The sequence below is a fragment of the Ictidomys tridecemlineatus genome, chromosome 2 (assembly GCF_052094955.1).
Source record: "Ictidomys tridecemlineatus isolate mIctTri1 chromosome 2, mIctTri1.hap1, whole genome shotgun sequence".
NCBI classification, from domain to species: Eukaryota; Metazoa; Chordata; class Mammalia; order Rodentia; family Sciuridae; genus Ictidomys; species Ictidomys tridecemlineatus.
In genome coordinates, this window is record NC_135478.1 from 89,068,392 (window position 1) to 89,086,292 (window position 17,901).

At 54.3% G+C, this 17,901-nt stretch overlaps 1 protein-coding gene across 9 annotated transcripts in view; it reads right to left on the reverse strand.

Annotated features, from left to right (window-relative positions):
• Positions 1 to 16,738, reverse strand: part of Tesc (tescalcin) — a 47,522-nt gene extending 30,784 nt beyond the window's left edge. For 2 of the 9 annotated variants that reach the window (XR_013434788.1, XM_078039101.1), the window contains exon 1: positions 16,523 to 16,727. Coding sequence is in view for 6 of the 9 variants with exons in the window: in XM_078039101.1 (XP_077895227.1) it covers positions 16,523 to 16,721 (199 nt within the window). In the remaining 3 variants the exon portion in view is untranslated. Of the gene's footprint in view, positions 1 to 16,522 lie in introns of all 9 variants that reach the window. The other 7 variants (XR_013434789.1, XR_013434790.1, XM_078039102.1 and 4 more) reach the window with 7 other exon arrangements.
• Positions 16,739 to 17,901: the final 1,163 nt, after the last annotated feature.

Consider the following 17,901-nt stretch of genomic DNA (forward strand, 5'->3'; position numbering starts at 1 on the left):
TCTTTTAGTGTCTTCTGGAATGTTACCTAATTTTTTCTTTAGCCATTATTGCCAGAATTTCTATCTTCATCCCAGTGCCGATGAAGATAATATAAATTGTTAAAAAAATTGTTTTCTTTTAGTGTCTTCTGGAATGTTACCTAATTTTTTCTTTAGTCATTATTGCCAGAATTCCTATCTTCATCCCTGTGCCGGTGAAGACAAAGAAAAAACTAATCTACAGTTTCTGCAATAGCCATCACTGAACTGCTTACAGAACTTGCACTGAACTGCTTACGGAACTATGTGTCATTTGTATGCATTGTGAACTATCTGTTGGTGCAGCGACTTGTGGTAGTGTTGGGGTATTTTTGCTGATGATTTCATCGGTGGTACAATTTTCCCAAAAGGAGCCGTCAATTGACTTGGTATATCTTCCTCCCTTCTGCTTGTCATGATCATTCAGCTAAAATTTGAGGGTCAACAGAGGTGAGGCAAAGAACCTCACCCCCCCCCCCCCCGCTGAGACCTCTCCACAGGTGTGGCTGTATACTGGACCGGTAGTCAATGACGGGTAAGATCCAATTACAATGGTACCAACCTAAGACAGGAGGCTGACGCCCTGAGGTCAGCTCATCCGAAGACGGGTAAGGACCATATGTATTGGACAACCTAAGGCAGGCACGGTCCATAAGCCACATGCTTGTTGTTTAAACAGAGAGGGGGAGATGTTGAGAGCCACAGCCAAAGGGGCCCCAGCAAACTTCCAGCTGCCAGCAAGCTTCAGACTGCCCCAGCAACATCTAGCTGATTGGCTCCTCTGCGGTGATGTTCATTGGGCTGTTTCCCTGCCCTTCAGACTGCCAGCTGATGATTGGCTCACAGCTGCCCCAGCAACATCTAGCTGATTGGCTCCTCCACGGAGCTGCTCATTGGGTGACTTCTTTGGCTCTGCCCACGCAACCCAGCCAATCGGCCTCAAGAGGAGGAGGAGTGTGGGAGGTTGGGAGGCTGGTGTGGGGGAGAGAGGCTTGTGGAAGCCGGTGGTGGCAGTTGGGCTCTGAGGGTTTTTCCCTGGAGCTGTTTTGTTTGGCGTTTGTAGTTCTAAAAATAAAGTTAGTTTCTTTTTGACAAGTGGCTCCTGATTTGTGCCAAGCCAGACTTCGGCACATTGCGTCACCAGACTTGTGACATGGCATTCAACCCGAATGCCTGTCAAAAGCAGACTGTCCAATACATTACTGTGTGGTTAGCAAAAAAAAAAAAAAGAATTAAAAAGGATTCTGGCTTTAAAAGCGACAATTGTGACTCAGGAGGCTGAGGCAGAAGAACTGCTTGCTTGAACCCAGGGGTTTGAGGCCAGCCTGAGCAGTTATCCAGACCTCACCTCAAAACCACGATGATCACGTGTTTGACGTGGTGAGACATTCCAAACAGTGTTTGGCTACAAAGCCACTGTGACACCGTGTTGGAAGTGGGTCAATGTATACAAATGCAGATGTGATAATAAAGCCCCATGAGTTATTTCCTCCCAAATAGTAGCAATTAACTCTCAAGATTGGAATTAAGGACTTTGTTTTACTTCATATTCACTTATAGGCTCCAATTTTTCTCCGTCCCATGCACCAGTCCTAGAACACAGCTCTCAGGACACATTGGGGCCCACATGGGGCAAAACATTTGTAATGAGAAGCCCTTGGCTAAGCACCACGCCCCAGGCACCCGTGTCCTGTGCAGGACACACTCTTCCTGTGTGACACAGGAACAAATTGAGGTTTGGAAGGGATAGTAACTTGCTCAAGGTCATTAACTTTGAAAGAAGTGGATCCACCATTGGAACTCCAAGAGCCTTGCAAAAATAATCATTTTATATGTATGGTTCCCTTTTGTGTTTGCTTTGTTCATTTTTTTCTTCCTTGTCGCCCACACAGTCTCCCTTTGTGTGATCAGTGATCACAGAAAGTCCCTGGCCCTGACCCACAGGTTTTCAAAAATGCACAAATCTGATCAGAAATAAAGATCAGGCCCCTGAACAGGCACAGGGTGGTGCGTGGCAGGCCAGCTGCACAACAACTGTGGTTCCATCTAGACCAGATGCCCAGGCAGGAGAATCCAGACCCGCAGGGAGACCTGGGGCTGGCGAAGGGAACTGGGGAGACTTCTGCTAATGGGGACTGGGTTTCTTGTGTGAGTGGGGGAATTAAATTAGACCGTGCGGATGGTGCATGATCTTGTGATTAGACTAAAATCTCTGCAGCACTGCTTAAATGGGTGAATTTCATGGTGTGTCAATTTTATTTCAATAAAGTCATTTAAAAGTCAGGTGTTGTGGTGTCTGCCTGTAATCGTACCTACTCGGGAGGCTGAAGTGGGAGGATCCCAAGTTCAAGGCCAGCCTGGGCAACAAAATGAGACCCTATCTCACCCCCCCCAAAAAAAAAATCATATGCATAACAACAAGTCGCATACATAATCACGACAATAAGACAGGAATTAACTGAGCACTTACTGTTTCCTGGGATCTGTGCCCAACCCCACTATTACAGAGCCTGATTCACAAAGTCCACTCATCCACGGACTCTCCCCATTCCAGAGACGGGATCACACAGCTAGGAAGAGGGAGGGCCATCAGACCAGGCTGATCTAAGGAACAGCTGCCGCCTAACCGTGTCCACCACACGCACATAGGTTCTCTCTCTCAGTCCTGCCTGATTGGGAGCAGAGTATCGGAAAGACAGCCTCCTTTCTCGGGGTCCCCTCTTTCTGGCACCCAAGTCCCCAGAGCCAAGGACTCATCTTCAGCTCAGCCGAGACTCCTCCCCCACAATGAACTGGGCGCCCAGTCTCAAGACACCTGGGCGGCTGGGGCGCAGCTCAGTGGTAGAGCAGCTGCTTGCTAAGCTCCAGGTCTGGGCTCCCTCCACCCCCAGAAGGCAGCCCTGGCCCTGGGTGGAGCTCGCGAGCACGCTCCCACACCCACCTAGGGAGCTGCCTTCCCCTTCACCAGACCTCCGTCTGCAGGCTCCTCCACAGCTTCCTCTTCCTCACCTTCTCCAGGGCTCAGGGAGGTCCCCGTTGCCATGGACACAGCGGGCAGAGTGGGGTTTCATTCCTGGCAGCTCCGACCTCCTTATTTGGGGTGTTAGATTTCAACCTGAAGGAAATGCACACCCTTCTGTGCAGCTGGTGGGGTTTCAAGGGAGGGGGGGGGATGGCTTATGACTTTGTATCCAAAGCACCCACTAAAACGAAGACACCTGTGCTGTCCCCTGTGACAGCCACCAGCCACCTGGGGTCACTGAGCCCCTGAAAAGCGGCAAGTCCAGACGGAGGCATGCTGGGGTGTGACCACACAGTGGCTTACAAGGTCTTCATATGGAAAATAGAAAAATCTCAATAATATATATATTACAGCCCTGGGCTTGAACCCAGGGGCATGCTGTCATTGACGGCTGCATCCCCAGCCCTCTTTATTTGGAGACAGGATCTACTGAATTGCCCAGGCTGACCTCAGAATTTCAATCCTCCTACCTCAGCCTCCTGAGTTGCTGGAATCACAGGTGTGGGCTGCTGTGCCCGGAGGAAGGATCATGTTTTAAACAGACTAAATTAGAGATTAAGATTCATTTTACCCATTTCCCTTTTTAACATGGCTACTAGAAAACCTGGACCGTCACCTATACAGTGACTAGAAAATTAGACTCAGTGCACCTCGCATTGCGTTGGTGTCAGCACTGATCTGGTCCCCACAAACCAGCACCGTGATCCCTGGGAACTCATCCCCGGGAATGAACAGGAGCGCAGAGAGATGAACAGGCAAGAGGACCTGCGGATGCCCATTTAGAACCGCAAAAGAACGAGGGAATGTGGGGCCTCGGGAAACTGTCCAAATAAATCCTGGTGCACCCTCAGGTTGGGCGATTACACAGTCTTAAGAAATATTTTAAAAACACTGTGGGGCACGGAAAATAAAAACACAATCCTGGCATCTCAGTAAGTGGAAACCCCAACAAGCTCTAATATCTCATTTACACGTGGGAGTTCACACGGATACACACGTGTGTGCCCGAGGAACAAACAGGAAAAGGGGGTACAGCAAAAGAGGTGGTCTGCGCATGTGGATGGCAAGACAGCCCTCTCAGCCCTTGGTCTTTCTTATCTTTAACTTTCTCTGCAATTAACAGAGATTTCTTGGATCCTTTTTTTTTAACCTTGACAGTGACAATGAAGAACAAGAGTTGGTGGAGGCTGTGGGGTAATTAGAACTCTTACATTACTGATCACGTGGACGGTGGCGCTGCTCGGCTCGGTGGAAAGAGTTTGGCATTTCAATTAATTAAACAGAATTACCACGTGACCTATTCATTCCACTTCAAAGAATACACCCAAGATAAACACACACACACACACACACACACACACACACACACACACACACCCGAAACCTGGGAAATCCATGTCGTCACACAGCACTCGTCCCCAGCGCTCAAAGGTGGTGGAAATAACCCAAACGGCCATCAACCAATAAGTGGATAAACAAAATGGAGGGTATTCATACAATGGAGGCCGGACAGACAGATGCACACCACTGAGCCCTGGTCTGTTGGAAACGTGTGTCACCTTGTCCGGATCCAGGACAAGGCTGTGTCTACTGGCCAAACAGCTCTGTGGCCAGAGAGGAGATGCCAGTTCACTGGGCTGGGACAGTGGGGGATGCCTGGCGGGGTCCCAGAGGCTATGGAGAGAGCAGGGGACAGGGCAGAGACTGGATATAGCTCAGGGAGCTTGAGGCCTTCAGGATACAGGGAGGGAGCGAGGGACACGGCAGCAGAAGGTGGCAGGACAGATCAGGGAAGCCCTTTTGCATCAGGCTCAGGCACATGGACTGCCCCCTGAGTGGACAGAGGACACCAAGCCAGGAACAAGCCCCAGTGCACCTGCCAATACACTGGAGCCCGATGCAGAGGGCCAGACCAGGACCTGGTTGTGAGCCCCGAGATAGGGCACAGAGGTGACAGGGGCAGCAAAGAGCCTGCCCCTGCTCCCCCCAGAGCCACCTGCCTCCTGCTGTCTCCAACGCCTTGGGCCTCAACACAGCCCCCAGGATGCCCAGGGGCCACCAGGTAGGTCTCAGGGACTTCAAAGCCCCCAGGGCTTGTGCCTGCAGTCTCTCGGCAGACAGGCCAGGGACACAGAGGGGAGCCAGGCCACACCAGGGCGGGTCACTCTGCCAAGAGATGCTGGTCAGGTCCCCAGCTTCAGTCCTCCTAATCGGCCCCCTGAACGAGCCACCGAGCTCCCCGCGGCTGCTCCCTCCTCGGGGACCCAGGATGACGGCAGCACCCCCTGGACAGGTCACTGGGGGTGGAAACCGCCCCGCGGCACATGCGCACTCCTCCACCACCTCCTCAACCCCGCACATGGAAAATCAAAGGGTGGGTGGAAGGGAATCGGCGATGGGAGGAACCAAGCCGCGACACGCGCTGAGACTCCGGGAAGGTTCTGTGAAGCGCTGGAGGCGGCCACGCTGCCACCTGCGAGGCGCTTCCATTTGAGTGACGTGTCCGAACTTGAACTTGACGGAGCCATAGAAACAGCAAGCGGCCCTGCGGTTGCCAAGGGCTGGGGGAGGAGGGAGCAGCGACTGCTAAGGGTACAGGGCCAGGAGTGATGGGTGGTGACAGATGACACATCGTTGCAGATGCACCTAGCTAGCGCCATCCATCGAGTTGTGTCCCTTAAAAGTGGTGAAAATGGCAAGTTTTCTGTTACATGAATGTTTGCCCCAATTTTTCAAAAAGAAAAGAAAATCACATCCTACTTAGCCGGCTCTGGCGGGAGGAGGGTGTGACACTGGAGTTGCCATGGCAGTTATTATTTATGCCCCTGAGTGATCCCATGGCTGTTGGCTGTCCCCTGGCTCCAGGCTGTGGGGAGGCGCAGCTTGCTGTGTGCCACCTGGGGCTACAGCCAAAGCAATGACTAACCCTGGGCTCTGAGAGGTGCAGGCAGGGACCAGCCTCCTCGGCCTCAGGAGCTGGGTGCCTCTTGCACCCCGATGCCCCCCGCCCTGCAGGGGGCTTCTCTTCTCTTCCACCTGCCTTGTCCTTGGAAGCCAAATGCCTGCACAACTGACTGCATCTGGTCGCTGGGACTTTAACAAGATGCATTTGAGCGCACTTGGCCTTGAGAAGGGGGTTCTCAAACCCGACTCGGTTCTGCACCGAGGAGGCAGCTCGTGGTGATTAATTGCTGGTTTTCAGGAGGCACCTTAAGCCCCAGCTGAGGCCAGCTTCAACCCAGCCACGGGATTCCCAGCAGCTGCGCCCCAGGGCCACCTCTGCACCCCGATGACATGATCATCTCTGGTAACCAGAGGTCTTGCTAAGATCTGTGGGCTTTGTTCTACACAGAAAAAAAAAATCCCTGGGGGCAGAGTGAACCAACTTGACTTTTGAACATATCCTGCTCTCATAAGCAACTTGGAAAGCTGTCAGAGTGGGTGAGCAGCGAGCCTCAAAAATTCACAGTCTGTGCTTGCTCATCTCTGCTCCTCTTCCTACAGCTCTGTCTTTACCATTTGCCTTTTAGCGGTAATAATAACTACCAGGTGTTAACAGTGACTCAGAGGCAGGCACTCAGCCAAGCACTGGGCAGACATGATCTCAGTTCTCCTAACAAGTGCCTGCCTCCGAGGTCGGTTCTCAACACCCATTGTACAGACCAGGAAACTGAGTCTCAGAGAGGTTGAATCACTCGCTGAAGGCCACACAGCCAAGAGCAGCCGAACTGGGATTTAAAATAGGGTCTGTGTGGTTCCGGAATCTGCTCTCCTAACCACTTGCTATACTCCGTGTCAAAACTTAGAAACGACTAGAACAATGAATACGTGTCATTTATGTGATTAAGAAAACAAGGGTGAGTGTTCAATAAAAAGACTCAAGGTGCAGAAGGGGAGGAGAAAAAGCCTCCAAGAGTTAGTAAAGATTTGGAGAGTGGGCGTCTTTCAGAGAATCTATGTAGCTGGTTTTCGCATCCTTCCAGAACTATCTTCAGCTCCAGATTTATCCTGAGGCCAAATTAAGTGGAGCCGGACTTATCTAAAGTAAAAGGATTACTGTGGTAGGGCATTTAGATAAAGAGCAGCAGCTCGTTCTACTTGAAGCTAATTCAGACTCTACCTGGCACTAGAGATGCCTGAAACCCTGGAGAAATCAAGAAACAGGTGATGTTATGCTAAGCTTAAAAGCAAGGGACATCCTGGGTGCCAAAGCCATTTTGGGGTGGGGGGAACACTGAGACCCAGCAGGGTGAGGGATTGATGTGACTGAGGTGTCCAGGGATGTTAGAATGGTCACAGGCCCTGACAGCTAAAGATGGGGGCTTCAATTCCATGGAGTGACCAGGGTGGCCTCAGGCTTGTGTGTGTGAACTTGAACTGAGATCACTGCAAAAAAAAAAAAAAAAAAAAAATCTGGAACTGAAAATGTTGCCACTCCTTGTAAGAAAATGTTCCCCATCAGTCCAGAGAACAAGAAGGACACTTATTAGGGAACAATAAGGACTCAGTTGGAAGGAGGCAGGGGAAAGGGTAGCTTCTTGGGAGGGATCAATACTCTGAGCCTGCGTCGCACTGCAGTGGTGCAGGCGGCCCACACTGAGAAGCTCTGTGTGCGTGATGCTGGGGACGGAGCCCAGGGCCTTTCACGTGCGAGGCAAGGGCTCTACCACTGAGCTATGCTGCCAGCCCTAAATTTAGAAGGTGGATAATGTTTCCAACCTGGCGAAAACTCTAAGGTATGTACAGACACAAAGCACCAGGTGAGGCCCTTCTCTGACACAGGGCATGTGGGTGTCCTGTGGGAGTGGGGGGAGTCCAAAGAGAAGGTCATCATCAAAACCAATGCACATGAGCAAAGGAGCCCCCCAAGGGAGAGTCAGACACAGTTCACCATAGGAACAGCACCCCAAGAAGGCAAAACAGAAGAGACAGGCCTTAAATCATTATAAAGAATGAAAGTTCTGTACCCTATGAAAAAGAGGTGAGTTTTAAAATATAGGATTTATAAACATTTTTTTTTGAATCATTGGAGTTAAAACGAAGTAGCCAGGGGAAGGCGGTAGCATTGTGATAGCTAAAGAAAGAATTAGTGAACTAGAAGACAGATCCAAGGAACTGATTCTGAACAGAGCATCGAACGATAGAACATGTGAAAGAAAAGTCAAGAGGCATTCAGGACTGAGAAAGATGGTCCATCATATTTCTAACAGGAACTACTGAGGAAGAAGATAAAAAGTGAAGAGAGGATTATGAGTCTTCTAGAATGGAAAGGAACAAAACATTCCAAGGCAGAGTAAATAAAAACAAATCCACACCTAAGCAGCATACACAGAATACCAACAAAAACTTAAAAACAGGGAAAGGGCTGGGGTGTAGCTCAGTAATAAAGTACCTGCTTAGCATATGTGAGGCCCTGGATTCCATCCCCAGTGCTACAAAAAAAAAAAAAAAAAAAAGCCAGATGTGATTGTAATCCCAGCTATTCAGGAGGCTGAGATGGGAGGATCTTGAGTTCAAGGCTAGCCTGGGCTCAACTTAGCAAGATGCTTTCTCAAACTAAAAAGGAGGCCTGGGGGTGTAGCTTAGTGGTAGAGTATCCCTGGGTTCAATCCCCCATATGGGGGAAAAAACAACAAAACAAAAACACCAGAGGGAAAAAATAGGTTTCTACAAAGAAACGTCAATTAAAGAGCAGATTTCTCAACAACAACAAGACGCCCATAAAAGCACTGAAAGAGAATACCCGGGAACCTCAAATTTTATACCCAGCCAAATGATCATTTGTGTCTGCTAGCAAAAGGCACTTTCCAACCAAGTTTATAAGTCCCAGAGCCCTGCTAAAAAGTCTAAGGAAAAGTATATTTTAAAAAATCCATAAGGAAGAGTGGTAATAAGAATTTACTTCCCCCTAAAACAAAAATGAATGTTTTTAAATAAAAAGTAGAGTGATACAAATTAAAGCACGTCAAGACTCTTTGTCGTTGGCACAGGGCAGAGAGGATTCCCTTTAGGTATGTCAAAGATGGCAGACATGTCCAAAGTGGAATGAATTACTGAAGAGAAGAGGTACAGAATGTGTTAAGGTCTGTAAACAAGTCAAAATAACACCTGGTATTTTGCCAGAGAAATGTTAGAGTTCGTAAACAAGTCTGGATGGTGCTAATAACACCAATTGCCGCAACCCGGCTGGGCACAGAATCACAAGCCACTCAAGCAGGAACAAAACTTTATTTTTGAAAAAGTCACCAATACCACGTGTGTGGACCAGCTTGCTAGCCGGACGCGTACGGGGTATTGGCGGCTTTTTCAAAAATAAAGTTTTGTTCCTGCTTGAGTGGCTCGTGATTCTGTGCCCAGCCAGGTTGCGGCAAGAATGTACACTTAAAAAGGAGATCTGTGGCCAATTTCGGAAAGGTTTGCCATCAAAACAACACAGGCTGAGTAAACCATATCCATAAAGCTCTGGGCCAAAGTGCTTTGGATTTTGGATTTTCTATCCCTATAATGGGAACTTGGGGGATGGGACCCAAATCTAAACATGAAATCCATTTATGTTTCATATACACCTTATATATGTAAGCTGTAGACAGCATTTCTACTTAATCTCTGTTTTGACTGCAACCCATCATGTGAAGTCAGCATAGAATTTTCCTTTTGGGAAATTAATGAATCAAAAGTTCATATTTTAGATTTTCACATTAGGCTTGCTCAATATGTCCCTGCCAATAACCACTGAGTATTTGGGTTTTACCCACATTCTTGTTTGGTACACAGGATGATGCAAGTTCCACCTTTATTCTCAATTAACAGATGGGGAAACCGAGGCTCAGGGAGGCAAAGTTCCTTGCCTGCACAGTAAGAGGCAGCCCCATGGTTTGAGCCGGTATCTAACTGCTGGTAAAGGGCAAGGTGGGGGAGGCCAGTGTGTCTGCCACTGTGGGACTCTGAGGTCCTGGGGAAGCAGGTGAGGCGAAGCAAGGGCCTCAGGTGGGTAAAGCCTGTGAAGTGCGGTGCTCACTTGAGGGTTTTTGACTACTGGGACCCTGGCTGAGTGCTCAGGAGGAGCCTTGGGAAGCCCTTGAACCTCCACCCGAGGGGCCAGGTGTGCCCGGCGGCCACCTCTAGGTATAGCCAGCTGTCTCTCTCCACCACTGCTTGGAGATTCAACCTCACCAGAAGCACCCAGGTCTCCTGCTGGCCACCTGCCCCTCCTCCCAGAGGCCCCGAGACCATCTCTGCCGGATCCTTCTCACCTCCCAGGGAGCTGTGCCCAGAACGGAAGGCTGGCTGCTGACCGTGTGCCCATCTGCAAAGGTCACACAGCAGGGACAACAAAGGACCTTTCTGTCCTGGTGCTTAAGGTAGCTGCAGGCGGAAATCACCCCTCGACCTTCTGGTGTCATGAATTAATAATCAAGGCAGTCGGGCAGGCTGGCCGGCAGGAGCAGGGCACAGAGCTCCTCCTCCCCCATCCCTCGGCCTCGCAGCCGCAGCCGGGTTAGCCCAGGGCAGGAAGAGCCTGTGACTTTCCGGAGTGGCAGGCACTTTGGAGCCGGTTGCAAATGCCCTGCCCCCCCCCCCCCCCCCCGCAGGGCTTGGGCTACAGGTACCGAAGTGCTCTGCAGAAGGAAACGCTTCTAACCAACACGGGGTGTGTGCCGTGGCTATGTGGCGCAGGGCGTCTGAGTGTTGAACGGTCCCTGCTGCATTCGGGGACATTAACTCACCACACACGACAAACATTTCCTACCAGTGGGGAGTGGGCAGCAAGGAGGAAGGATGCAGAGGGATCCCATTACCCTCCAGCAACAGGCAAGAGCCCGAGTGGACTGCCCCTCGCTGTCACTCAGGGACAGCACACGGGCTCCCAGAATAGACGTGAGCCACCCAGTAAGACTCCTGCATAATCCTGCCTCGTCCTCCCAGAGGTGGCTCCCCACGCACTCATGCTGCCCACCATTGAGGTGCAGATTCTAGAACTTTCTGCATTATTCACCACCATTCTGTCTGCGTCAAGGCCCAATTCTCCTCTAGCCAAATGGGCACACAGTGTATGGAATGCTAGTCGAGAGGTTAGGGGGTAACATTAGCACCCCCCAGGTAATGAGTACCTGCAGACCTGCAGTCGGTCCCCAGGGGTCTCTATCACATGGGAGTGGCAGTTTGAATCCAGCACCAAAGTGACTTCGGGCCTCGCTGCACCTGCCTGAGCCTCAGTTTCCTCATTTGTAAATTGGTAATAAGAAGACTGTGGCCCTTGATGAGATCTTAAGACTGGGAGAGGGCTGGGGATGTGGCTCAAGCGGTAGCTCGATCGCCTGGCATGCTTGAGGCCCCGGGTTCGATCCTCAGCACCACATATAAAGATGTTGTGTCCGCCAATAACTAAAAAATAAAATATTAAAATTCTCTCTCTCTCACCCTCTCTCTCTCTCTTTAAAAAACAAACAAACAAAAAGACTGGGAGAAAGGGGACATCCAGAACTCAAGATAAAGAAGTTCCTACCTTATTCCCAGTGGAAGGGACCAAGGACCACAGGGTCAACCAAGGCTTTTCCAAAGGGATGGAAGTGGTGGCTCAGAGAGGGCCACAGGCTGGGCGAGGCAGCCCAGCAGGACAGCAGAGAGCGGGGCTCCTCCTCTGAGCCTGGTCCACACGCCCAGCTCTACAGCCACCAGACAGGGAGATGCTGGCCCAGCTGAGCAGAGGGACGGCTCTCAGCAGGGGTTTGGGGCAGAGGTGTTTTGGGGAGCCCCATAATTCAGTTCATTTGCTCCCAGCCCTTTGGAAAGCAGGAGGGCAGGGAGGCCCAGATATTTCCACCTTCCCAAGATGAAAAGGTTCTGGAGGGTCTGGTCCCCTGGGTACCCCTCTGTGCACAGATGGCCAATGTCACAACCCCGACACACACCCCGGACCTACCCAGAGAACTCGGCCTGTGGGCGTCGGTCTTCCCACACCTCGGGAACAGGCTGTCCTCCTCTACCCAGAGGTCACTGTTTTCATTTCTAAAACATGGTTTTAGTCATTGCTTTCTTCCCGAGGTGCGATTTACACGCGGAACCCTTCGCCACCATTTGAGAAGCTGATGAGCGCCCTGAGGTCCCTCCCTGAGGCCCAGGTAACTCCACATCCAATTCCATGGGTTCAGGATGCCCCCAGCGTCCAGGTGAAACACCCCATCCGCTGCAGGCAAAATGCGGAGCCCATGGGTGTGGCCGGCTGTTTCCTTCCCACGCTTGGGTGGATGAAGCAGCTTGGCGCCCACTGCCACCCTTGTCCCCATCAGAGCTTCCTCTGTGCCCCAATCCTTGGGCTGCCCCTCTCCTTCGAGCCCCTGATCTTTAAGGTGGGCCGAGGGTCAGTCTGGACCTCGGGTGGTCGGTCAGTGCCTGGAACACAGAATAGGCATATGGCCAGGGGCCCAGGGTGTGTTGTGGGACCAGAGACTTTCGAAACCAAGGGACACTGCCCAGGGCTGGGGCTCTAGGGGCAGCTCGGGCCACGCCCACCAGCAGGCTCAGGCCACGCCCACCAGCCGGACTTGGGCCGCCCACCGGGTGCAGAGGGGTTTAGGGCCAAGTGGATCGCAAGTCTGCCCCCTTGGCCCTGTGGCCTTGGGCAGCCCCTTGACTCTGGAGCCTGCTTCCTGGTCCTGGAGGATCCCCTCAGCCGCTGCAGAGAAGCGCTGGGCCCCGCGCGGTGTCTGCAGACGACGCCTGATAAACAGGAGGCCTCACTGGGCAGCCGGCGCTCAGCCTGCAGATCTGTTTTTCTCTTTTCCTTCTGGCAGCTTCTTGGCATCTGTGCAGACGTGCCTGTGGCGCCGTCTTGGAGACTGAGGGAGAAAGCAGACCCTCCACCTTCCCAGGACCCTCTGATTGGACTTCCTCGTGGAGGCGCAGGAGCAGGCAGAGCCCGGAGCCACAGGAGGGGGCCAACTCCAGGCCCCTCCAGGTGGCCCGGCTGATCCCAGGAGCCTCTTCCTCTGGGTCCACCGCCGGTCTCCTGCGGCTGCGTGGGAAGGCCAGGCGCGGGCAGGCTCACGAGCCACCAGGACGCCTTCGCTCCAGTTTCGATGTGAATTTTAACCATCTAGGTAGGAAGCGTCCTTGGCTCCGCAGAGCTGCCCGGGAATGCTGGTGGGTGCTGCGGATCAATCAATGAGACGCTGGCAGGCGGCAGGGGAGGTGGGCGTTCAGCCCCCACGATGCCGCGTGGGCAGCTCCGGCTCCAGCCGGTGTTCGGTGGCTGGCTCCCTGCCACAGCCCGGGGACTGGAGACGCTGGGACAGCTGGCGTGGCCAAGGCTGGCTGGTGAAGGCCCCTGGGCTTTCTGCTGGGGACAGCGCTCCTTGGGTTGCAAAGTGCCCAGTCTACTGTGTTCCCCCTGCAAAATGCTTCTCTCGGCCCTCAGGGGCTCCAGGTCTGAGGGTGTGGCAGGTGGCAGAGGTGCTATGGCAGGAGAGGGTGCAGATGGACTGAACCCACAAAGGCCCCTCGCAGCAGGGCCCGGGGTGGCCTTATGGAAGGAGCAAGAGCCAGCCAGGCTGAGTGCTGGACGGTGAAGGGGCGGAGTTAAGGGGAACCCTGCGCAGTGGTGGCAGAGGGTCTCCCGTAAACACCAAACTGTGCGCAGTAAAATGGGAAGGTGCCCCAGCCAGGGGAAGGCCGTGCAAAGGCCCAGGGGTAAGAACAAACTCGGGCAGGCTTTCCCCGCTCCACCTGGGTTCCTAGAAGTCCAAGAAACAATGAAACACGGTGGCAGCCTGGTGGTGGGGAGAAGGTGGCCTTGGGAATCCTTTCATCTCCTTTCTCCCCACTCACTAGCGGTGGGACTGAAAGCAAGTTGTTTTGCCTCTCTGAGCCTGAGTTTCCTTACCTGTAAAGTGGCTGCCCCACCACCTCCCCTGGAGGATTTGCACAAAGACCCCGTAAGCAGGCGTCAAAGGGTCAGCAAGGAGCCAGCAGCCTAGGGGCTCGACCTGTTCTCTGGCCACTCCAGTGTGGCCTCTCCCCCTTCTCAGGAGCTTCCCAACAGCTCTTATAGAAGGGTCCCCACCCGGCCCACCCCACTGAGGGGCTGACCGGCCATACTGAGCGCAGCGCTCCCTGAACGCACAAACGGTCTTATTGAATGCCCACAGCTACATGGGACCCAGATGGAGGCACCATGCTCAGAGAGGGAAAATGACTTGCTCGAGGTCACATGACTGGGAAGAAGTGGGACCCAGACTTAGGTGCGGCTCCGAGTAGCACACGCAGCATACAAATGAGTTTAAAGTGTGTCAATAATATAAACACCTGCTTGTGTCTGTTCTCGGCACTTTACATGTATTAATTCACCATGACTCCAGAAGGTTCTGTCACTATGCCTGTTTTACAGTAGGTGAAACTGAGGCACAGAGAGCATGTGGGACATGCCCAAAGCCACACACAAAGCAAACACCCGGAAGGCAGCTCCTGCCACAATAGCAGGGGTCTACAAATCGCATTTATCATGTTAACTTATTCCTGCCACAGGGCATTTGCATCTGCTGATCCCTGATACAAGTGCCCTTACCAGCCATCTTCATGCAGCTGGCTCCTTCTTATTTGAATTTCTGATCTGCCCCTAAAGAAACTTAAAGAAACGTGCTCTCCTGCCTCTGTCTGCCCCCTGTAGTATTTTGTTCACAGAGCTTACTACCTATGGGTTGAATCGTTAACTGTGTCTCCCCCTCTGGAGCACTGGCCTCTTTGGCTCACCTCTAAATCCCAGCCCCTGGTTCATAGGTATTTGCTAAGTGGGTAAAGGTACCAGACTGTCCCAGCCCCTTTCAGAAAGTGGGGGTGAGGGGCTGTCCAACTATCCCAAGTTCAGATTCCTGGGAGCACTCGTTCCTCCTGGAGTCTAACCTTGGAACCTCCACTTCTGTGGTCCCTTCCCCTTTGGGCATGAAATCTGAGCCCTGGGCAGCAAGGATGGAAGGCAGAGCCACATCTAGGAAAGCTACTGAGCCTGAACAGAGCATCTGTCACGCCCGTGGGAGGCTGGACCGGGGAAACTGACAAGACTCCCAGCATGCTCTGTGGCCCGTCATCTGTCAAACCCACAGCCAGGCAGAATTCCCCCAGATGCCCCGGGGCTGCCTGACAGCCGGGTGCAGGGGAGCCCCAGCTATGAAAGACCCCCTCCAGCAGCTCAGAGAGGTGCTGGCAGGAGGCAAGAGGAGGGCACTGGAGGAATAAAAACAGGACCCCAAGAAAGTAAGGCCAAGGGGAAGCCCACCCCTCCTCTCTCACCACCGTCTTGAGGTTAAAGTTGGTGACATTCTCTGGATTGGTAAAAACAATCACACCGTCCAAAAGGAAATATAAAGAGCTTACATGAAAAGTTCAGTCTGCCTTCTTTTCTACCGCATCCCAACAGGGATCCATTATTCTGACTTTATTGGGACTCCTTCCAGTCTTTGATGCCAATAAAGCAATTCCAACATACTCTCCTACTCAGTCTTTAACAGAAAGGGTTTCCTAGACCTAAAAAGTGCCACACTTCTTTTCTCTAGTGGGACACAATTCTGCCTTTACACCTAGAGACATACACGTGTGGACGTGCATAAATAGGTGCATGGATACACACAGTTATTAAGGGCTTTCTGTAATTTTCAACTAGTTCTGCTGGAAGGATGTGTTTAGATTGCTGAGTCTCTTCAGCTGGACGCTGGTCGTCTGTATTCCGGTGCCAAGAGCCAGCTCCTTCCCAGAAATACCTGCCGTTCCCATTTCCAGCATCTAAAAAGTCCTGGTAGAGATCTCATTCCCAAGAGAATGAAAAAGAGAGGTAAAGTGACTAGCCCAAGGTCACACAGCCAGCGTGGACCTGGGAGGGCTAACGGCCAGTTTGCCTGTCACCAGGGCCAGCTGCCCACCCGCCGGCCTCCCGCGGTCTTCCCCCCACACCCTCCTCGGAGCGGGCAGCAGAACCCTGAGCCCCAGGTCCGCCACCAGGGTCAAGTGCCCAGCTCGGCCAGGCGCGGACGCACAGGCGCCTCTTCCGTCACTTCCCTGCGGGCAGCTCGGCCTCTGGGTGCGCCCGGGCGGCCGGATGCGGGGCGCGGCGCCTCTGCGGCCCCGGAGCCGGGACCAGTTGGGGGAGCGGCCGGCTGAGCCCATTTGACAGATGCGGGGACCGAGCGAGGCGCGGCCACCCCGCAGGGCAGCGCCCAGCGGTCCCTCCCGGCGCCGGCCACTTCCAAACTTTCCGCCTGCGCAGCGCGTCCCGGAGCAGGAGCCGCGCGGACCCTGTCCCTCCCGGTCCCCGGCGACCCCAGGCTGGGCGACCCCTGGGGAGGAGGGGAGACCGAGACCAGAGACGGCCAGCGGCGGGCCAAGGTCACACAGCGCGGCGGGCGGGTCCCCCGGTCCCCCCGGTCCCCCAGGTCCCCCCGGTCCCCCCGGTCCCCCGGGTCCCCGCGGTCCCCGCGGTCCCCGCGTACTCACAGCCGGTCTTGCCCTCGAGCTCCCGCACCTCCTCGGACGCGGAGTGGGCAGCGCCCATGGTGCGCGCGGGCCAGGGCCGCTGCCCTCGCCGACCTGCGCCTGGCTGCGCGGCGGCCGCCGGGGCCTGGGTCCGAGGCGGGTCGCGACGCGGGGACAGCTCCGTGCCGCGGGCTCCGCGTGGGGCCGAGCGCGGCCTCATATAGCGGCGGCGGGAGGCGCGCGCGGTCCTAGCGCCCGTCGGCTTCACGCGCGGTGGGGGTGGGGTGGGGGTGGGGTGGGGTGGGGTGGGGGGCGCCCCGCCCCGCCCCGCCCGGAAACGACCGCGGCCAGGGGCGCCCACCGCCCGGCGGCCCGAGGCCCCGCAGCAGCGGCCACGCACGGCGCCCCTCCCCGTCCGCACCCTGCCCGGCGGGAAGAAGCAGGTGCGAGCGGGTTGGGGGGAGGTCGGAGCCCCGGGACCCCTGGCAGGTTCCCCCCTCGGCCCCGTCCTCGCTGAAACCCGGAGCGAAACCCCACGGGCCAGGCGGGAGGTCAGCGAGCAGGAATCAGCCCCGCGGAGAACCAGTCCTCACCATCCCGGGTGCATACGCGTCGCTCGGAGGGTTCCGGGAAAGCCCTGGCCTCCCGCGGCAGCCTCCGACCGAGGTCACCTGGGGGGCGGCCCTGGGAGCCACCCCACCCAGACCCAGGGGCGTCTCCCACTTGACAGGCCGGAGCTCCGCCCACCCTCCCTCCCGGGGAGAGTTTGAGAGGGACGCCCTCAGGCGGTTTCATCTTAGGTAAACTGCAACAGAGGGGCCACACAAGTGGTCCCCGTGGCCACCGCGGGAAGTTTCTGGGTTAAGACAGCTTAAGGCTTTGGCTCTGCATTTGGGCAGGGTGACACCTGTCGGCCCTGCCGCCTATCTGACCCTGATTCCTCCTCCTTAAAATGGGAGTCAGTTCATGTGTTGTCCACCAAAGGGCCTGGGTGGACATGGCACAAGGTGACTGCGGCTGGTGGTCCTGTGGGATCGTATCTGCTTGGCAAGGGAAGAGGAGCTGGTGCTCAGGGAGGTCACAGGGCCACGGCAAGACTTTCCTGTGGAGGTCAGGTCAGTGCACTCTGCCGTCCTTGTTGACATGGCCACCAAAGGTTGTTGGGTATGTGGCGTCTGTGCTGCGGGCCAGGCTCGGGGGAAAGTGCAGGGTCAGGGCATCAGTTCTGTCCTGCTGCCAGACCGGGACTTGAGTGGACCCAGCTCCATGGCTTCACAGGGTCCTAGGCAGGGTCTCAGCAGCCCTTTCCTGCAGACCAGGGAGCCTTTCAGAGCCACCCATGTGTTCCTGAATGGAGACCTGCTGGAGCCGCAAGATCCACCTTCCCCGGGTTGCCTTGC